The sequence below is a fragment of the Lactuca sativa genome, chromosome 9, assembly GCF_002870075.4.
Source record: "Lactuca sativa cultivar Salinas chromosome 9, Lsat_Salinas_v11, whole genome shotgun sequence".
NCBI lineage: Eukaryota > Viridiplantae > Streptophyta > Magnoliopsida > Asterales > Asteraceae > Lactuca > Lactuca sativa.
In genome coordinates this window covers 99,974,575-99,982,511 of record NC_056631.2, presented here as the reverse complement: position 1 = coordinate 99,982,511, position 7,937 = coordinate 99,974,575, and the positions used below count along the sequence as shown (strand labels likewise).

General features: G+C 35.0%; 1 protein-coding gene across 1 annotated transcript; it reads right to left on the bottom strand.

Moving 5' to 3' along the window:
* Nucleotides 1–7,163: 7,163 nt before the first annotated feature.
* On the bottom strand, nucleotides 7,164–7,700 carry LOC122196112 (pollen-specific leucine-rich repeat extensin-like protein 2). Its single transcript, XM_042898438.1, has one exon. The coding sequence runs from the start codon at nucleotides 7,698–7,700 to the stop codon at nucleotides 7,164–7,166; it is 537 nt and encodes a 178-aa protein (XP_042754372.1).
* Nucleotides 7,701–7,937: the final 237 nt, after the last annotated feature.

Sequence of the window (7,937 nt, the reverse complement as noted above, 5' to 3'; positions counted from 1 at the left end):
TAGCTAACCTTAAGTGTTATTTCTCTCATTATAGTCTATCCAAATGCATGATGCCATGCAACCCAAATGGACCATGCCGGGTCGGGTCAAGTCTTACCAATTATAGTTATTGACTTAGACATTAATCCAACAGTTTCCCACTTGGATAAGTCTAAAACTATTATTACGTATGACTTCAAGAACCAACTGGCAATCGTAGCTCTCAAAAGCTTCCGTCGAACTCTGACCTTGCCGATGATCTCTGACCTTTGTCAATGACTTGTCCATTAGATAAGGGATCATATATTCCTCCATTCTAGATATCATATGGACTGAGACATGGATTATAAATCATTATCTCTGTCCATTTGTTGTTTCCCGATTTCCGATTTATGATGACTGACTGATTGAACATATCAAATCAGTCCTGGCTTGGCCAAGCACTCACATGTGTCATCACTAAATCATCGAGGGGCCCACAGATATCGCTTTTATCCCGAAGGTAAAAGGAATGGATAAACTTCGACTCATATGGCTTGTTCTACTACTTGTTGAATCATACACAAAAACACGTTTTAAAACATCGAGTTACCAATGCGTTTTCGCGCAATCAATGTACAATCAACTCATAGTAACAACTCATATCTCTAGGTTTGAAGAATATAACATATTATCGTCTCATGATCACTCGTGATAAAATCCATGAAGTGATTCAAATGAGTGCGAGTTGAATCCAATACTCAGAACTTATGAGCACTCATGACTGTTGTAACACAACTTTGTCCACCAACTTGGACCTCTACAAGCCAACCCATGACAGTCTTGATTCATATCTACTTCCTACATATGACCGACTGTGGAAGGTTTGAATAACTTAGTCATTCCGGAAGAATAACCTAGTTATTATGGAAGTCAAAACATGCAAAGTGAAACACAAGAATAAATGAATCAAATATGGTATCAAACCCTATGAATATAAATAGACCACTTCTATTTATCACTATACTGATTACTCATTATTCATTGTTTCGGGTTTATCAACTTTATACTTGAATTAAAACACTAGGTATCCCATGCTCCAAGCATGTACACTATGTTTTCCTAAACAATAGCTTTTCCATACACCAAGTATGCACTCTATGTTTATCTATGATCCTTACTTTGTGAAATAAACCAGTTGACCAAACTTTCAATGATTCTAATTTCACACTCCCAAATCGAAATCTGTTAGATTTTAAACTTAAATGCACCACCCTCTTGCAATGAGTGTGTACAAAGTTACAAAGACTTGTCAAAAACCATTACATGGTATTCCAATGAAGACCTACTCCATGGACACAAAGCCTTATGTTCAAAGTATGCATTGCTTTGAACATGCTTCTTGCACTAAGTTCTTTCTAATCTTACACATATTGCTTTTATCTATAGAGACAACTCTATATTCCCATTTTGACTACTACTTCTAAACAAGAGTTGCCTTTTTTCAGACTATGTCAATATGGCCCTTCCAAAATTCACACTATACTTCCAACTGTCCTTGAGCAACCAATCTTTGGTAAACCTTAGATTGTCTTCGACAATTGCTTAATCATTTTAGTCATATCCAGTTCTAGACCTTTTCCCTTCTTAATGCCCCAGGCATCTGGAAAATTTTAGACAGGATGAATATAGCACATGTAATCGATCCTATATCCAAAGCATATGAGACACGATTCATGATGTCTCCCATAAAGACTAAACCAGTCTTTTGCTATAATAATTTTTTTGTTTGCCATATAGTCAAAATTTTACTATGAAAAGGGATGCCGTAGTCATAATCGAATTTTGAGAACGCAATATATAGAATTTTCTTAAGTTGAATCAATCCAACATGAAATTCATATATATATATATATATATATATATATATATATATATATATATATATATATATATATATATATATATATATATATATATATATATATATATATATATATATATATATATATATTCTTGACTAAAGGTGATTAAAATCTCAATATAAGCTCTTTACAATGATTATAAACTCAATCTAAGCTTTTCATAATTGAAATGAAGTATAATTTCCTCTCCCTTAATTATAGCAAAACAACTTTTTCAACCCCTGCAACCTCACGAATTGAAACTTATGTTTTCTATAATTAACATTGCTAACTTGCAATACTTATCATAATTATCATGCTCCCACTATCATGATGATTATTAGCATAACACTTATGCTCCCACTAGCTTTGACATGTACTCAGAAATCAGTTATTGGCTTTTTTTTTACCAAAGTTCAGATTTCTGATACTAGATTGCTTTGATAAGACTTTATCAAAATCATACACCTTATCTTAGATAGCTCACAGGCGTGTCTAAACAATTTCAGAACTATGAAAAGGGATTCCGTAATCATAGTCTTAATTGTTTAGACCTTTGCTATTTCTCACAAGTCCATGTTAGTGTTCCTACTAACAACTTTGAGAATGCAAAGATTACTATCTACTTACAAATCTACTTAGCGGAAGTGTTTCCTCACCATCATTTTCATGAATCGGAGAGAAACCTTATGACACTTAGATTTTTATGGTGTATGAGTTCCTACCCATATGAATTTGTCAAAACCATAATCACAAGACAAGGTTAGTGACAAATCTAAACTCATATGGATTGAACTTGTGCAATCTTAAGTTCTTGCCATTTGGTAGCACAAGGGTCTGCCATAGCTTCCAAGTAGCTGTGCAACCAATTGAGGACTCTAAGAACTCATATGGAAAGCCAACTTTCACTGGAATGGACACAAAATATGTCAACACGATAGGTTATACACCTCAAGTTGTGTGCTAGTGAATAATTCCAGGTTTTATTAGATCTTGAGATTTTCAAGACCTTTAAGACTCCTACTGTCCTCTTGACATACAAGACTCTCTTGTCAAACATCCAAGAGATAGTGTGGATTCTAATAAAGACAAACACTTCACACAATTGGTCTAAGTTGGTCTCTGTTTTATCCAAAACATCACAACTTACTAATTTCAAATGTACAAGAGTAGATAACCTTTTACTCTTACATTTGACTAGTGTTAATAAACCTTCTTTAAGATATGTCACTCACGCTACAATCTTGGAGTATGACTCTAAGAGATGTTTTGGAACGAAGTAGGACTCATCTTCTTAATTTGACCACTTCAACAACTCCCAGCTCCTCTTCTTAGCTATCAGAATGCACTTAGAGGATGAATTATGATAAGGTCTCTTAATCATTAAGATGATCATATAACATGATACTCAAGTACTCTCCCATCTTTTCAGATTTGAGAAACTTTTATCCTTCTGCCTAATTTGATTCTTCTCATTCGTTCTGCCATACATCGAGACTTTTCCAATGCTTCAGAATTATACTTAGACTTATAAGTATAACCATATTTACTAAACTTTAGTAAATCATGACGAATAGTCTTATCGATTATTTGTGGTGGGCTTGATCAGTGCACAAGACTGTGTACTCGATCTCTTAGTCCTTTACTTGACTCACACATCCATGTGAACAAGTAATTAGTCTTAATTTTCCAATGCTTGAAAGTTCTCATTCATCATACTATACAACTTGCATGATTCCAAGTTTCGGTCCAATTGAAACTTGGGTGATGAGAAACTTTCTTTATTTGGTAAATTTAGACACTACCACAAATGAAAGAATCAAAACCATTTTCCTATATTACTAGCAATGGAATCATATAAACAACAATTTTTTTCACAAATGTCATTGTAAGGATTCTTAAAATAAATAAAAATAAAAAATTTCCTTTTATTTTAAAAACTTTGCGGAAAAACTTATCCTTACAATCCATATGAAAACCTTGTTGTTATATATTCCTAAGCAATGTGTCATAACTCCTACGTAACAACTTCAAAATTCTGATGTGATCGAAGTCCATCTTCGCGATCAGAAGCAACATATACTTCCTTTAAGCTTTCTCTCTTTTATTTGATTCTTATAACATCACCATGTGACTTAGTCACATTATGTAATAAGAATCACCAAATAGGAGCTTAACAGAGTTAGATAATGGACTTTACCTGAAGTAGAGTCAAACTTATTGACTTTAACATCCTTAGGTAAATTTGGCAGCTTCGCAAATAGTGCCCCTTCCTTTGGCAATTTTAACAAATGGACCCTTTGGTAATGGTACATGGGACTCTCATAGACTTAGCTTTTCTCTTTACCATTTGGTCAACCGAGTTGACTATGGCCGATCCCTTTCCATTGGGAAGAGAATGCTTTTTCTGGATTTCCAGTGTCACCATTGTCAATGTCCATAAAGTTTTGGGAAGTCGATCTTCTAATAAAATTTGCTTTACTAGCCTTCCAAATCATTGCTGATTCAGCAGTACCAAGCAAATAGATAAGATCATTAAGGGTCTTGTCATAGTCTGTTTCATAGGAGTCCCAAAGGAACTCGATTTGTGACTTAGAAAGTGATTGAACATCCAACTTTCTTAAGACTTTGACACCCAACTCTCCCGACTTGTCAATATGTGACTTCATCTCCAAGATGTGATCACACCTAGACCTTGCCTTGCCAATAGGGCTTGAGTGACCTTGAACTTGTGGGTTAGGGAGAATAATTGGAGGAGGTGGAGGAAGTGAAGTTCCAAGAGATTTGGGAAGATCATAAATGTATGAACTTAGACATCTTTTGGGAGATATTCAAGTTTAGTTGATTTAAGTCCTTAATATAACACCCAATATAAAATATTAAGGCTAGGACCCAACAACCTATTTACAACTGGAAGAGGGATGCCGTAATCCAAGTTATAAAATAGTTGAAGGTAGGTAAATGACGATTTACCAATATCCATCATGAAAAACGAAATATAATTAAGTTTTAATTGGATTTGAAACTCCTAGATCTTTTGATATTCATTGAACTTTTCAATGGCATGTTTCAATCTCGAGTGTGCCCTTCAGGTTTTGTGACTGGGATGCCGAGGATCACAAAACAAGGTGTGAAATAACCATGCAAATTACTTGGTACTCTTAAATGTTTATCACCCAACCGATGTCCCGGTAAACCACACACACTCCACCGGCCTATGATTAAACTTTAAGAAACCCTTTGCCTACCTTGTTAAATCAAGCTAGTGTGCCGGTAAACCACACACGCTCCACCATCTGACTTAATCAAAGTGCCAAGTGTAATTTCATGGGTTAACACCTTATTCACATTTTCCTAAGTAACTAAGATTGGGAATTATAAGTGTTTAGTTACTTAGTATTTAATCAATAATTCTTTTAATGAAGGGAGAACTTATAGTGTTTGTCCTACCCATTCGGCTAATGACCCTCCACCAGTCAAGGAAGCGGTGGGTGAGAGTGGAAACCCATTAAACTGCCATTTTATAGGCAGTAACCTTATACCCCCTTATAGATCGGCTTCGTGAATGAGGCCTACTAACGGTAAGACTAACTTTTACTCTTATATATATATATATATATATATATATATATATATATATATATATATATATATATATTATTGACTTATAATATTATAAAGTATAAGGATTGAATTTTAACTTTTAAATCCTAAGGGCTTAACTTGGAATTAAAGTATTCATAAGAGAAAACTTTTCAAATTCAAAAACTTGAGGGCAAGTTTTGAAACTATTCAAAACTAATTAATTCCATAACTTATGAGTTTAAAGTAGTTTTAATTAAAAGACTCTTCAAGTTCCATAACTTGAGGACAAGTTATGGAAGACTTTAAACTATTAAAGAATGTAACTTTTCTTTATTTTGTAACTTATGGAACTAATTAAGGTTACACTTTTATTTATTTATTATTTGATGGAGACTCTTGAACCTCCATAACTTGAGGACAAGTTATGGATTCATAAAACCATTTAATTAGAACTAGACTCTTCATTTTGTAACCTTTGCCAACTTTAATTATGAGTTTTATGATTCTTAAATGTGACTTTTCATATAACTTGAGGACAAGTTACAAAAACACACTTTGGAATCAACTCTTAGATTAAAATGGATTGAAATCAACTATTTCACACAACTTTTCTATTAATCTAAGAACAAGATAATTCAAATCTTCAATCTTCAATAAATTAGCATGAACATACAAACTAATACAAATCTTGAAATTATGACAATTATCTTAGAAATTGGATTAGCATGAACATTACCACATCAAAAACAAGTTTATAAGTTCAAAACATCTTAGGGTAATGTTCCTAGTCTGGGGGTCCAACTCGTCGAGTGCATGAATCAACTCGGCGAGTTGGATGCATTTTGCCTTGGACTCGGCGAGTCTACTGGGCAGACAGCATCAAAACTCGATTTTTCAGCTACTTTTGCAAGTATAACAAGAAAACAAGCCTAGGCTCTGATACCACTGTTGGGTTTTGAGCATTCTAACACTCCTAAGTGTACATGCAAACCTAAATACCTTGGATCTATTTTTTTCTCTATTATACATGCAAATATGAACATCCAAGGTATTATCCTAATCTAGCATACAAAACAATGAATATAACAAGATAGAATACATACCTCTTTGGTGTAGAATGTTCTCAAGAAGCTTGAGTGCCTAGTGCCCCAAGTGTGACACCTCAAATGGTTCACACAACATCAATTGCTTTTGGAATAACCTTGAGAGAAATGTAGAACACTTGAAATCGGCTAGCCCCTTCTCTATCTTACATAGTGGCCGATTTTGTCAAAGAATATGATCTTATATAGTTGTTACAATTAGGGTAAACCCTAATTGTCATGGCTTTTCATTTCCTTGGATCCATGGGTTCAAATACACCATGGAGCATCCATGGGGCATCATATGGGTTTTACCCCAACTTGATAATCCATGGAGCATTAGCTCACTATACAAGTATGGATGATTTACACAATCAACCCATATATTTAATTAGTCTTCTTTTGATCACTTAATTAATTCTAGATTAATTCTTGATCAATACTTAATTAAATAATCTTATTAATATACTATAACTTATAATATATTAGCAAACCTTAAGTGTTATTTCTCTCATTATAGTCTATCCAAATGCATGATGCCATGCAACCCAAATGGACCATGCCGGGTCGGGTCAAGTCTTACTAATTATAGTTATTGACTTAGACATTAATCCAACAGACCCTTGCTGTTTGTTCAGGGAGTGTCGTGGTGGTTGATTGGGAAATGATAGGAGTTGGTAAAGTTTGTTGGAGGAATGGAAACATAAGAAACTGGTGGTGGTGGTAAAGAGGTTTTTGTTGTGGAAGTGGTAACAACCGAAACTGGGACTTTCGGTGTCGGCGTTGGAGGTTTCGGTGATGGAGGTGGGGTTGGAATTTTGTGAGGTGGAGATTCGGTTTGTGGAGGTAATCTAGGAGGAGTATTACCTCGTGGAGAGTCCGGAGCAACTTCATCTTCTTCATCATCTTCAGGATGATTCAGACTTGGAGGAGTTTGAATTGTTGATCTTTTCGCCATTTTCTTAATTTTCTTTGGCTTTGAGGAGGACTCATTTTCTGACTTTCGCTTCATGGATTTGGAGGGCTTAGTTTGTTCCTCCTCAGTTGTTTCCTTCTTTTTTGTCACCCTTTTTCCTCCATTGTTGGGCTTGTCAACAACATCCAAGGCAACCTTTTGCTCAGGAGAAAGAACTCTCGGCTCCTTGGGAGGAAGTTGTCGATAGTCAGCCATCACCTTACTCTAGGCTATAACACTCCTGTACATGGTCTCCGGAATGTAACCATAATGAAGGAACTTTTTTGGGTCTGAGATGATGATCTTCTTTGTATGAAAAGTTGCAATGGACGCGATGAGAGCATCCTTCATCACCGGAACTTCCAGAGTGTCGATTGCCCGTTTGGTAATGAGAGTCCAAAACCTTCCACATGAAATTTCGGACTGACGAGCGGAAGTATTTAGGCTCTGCAC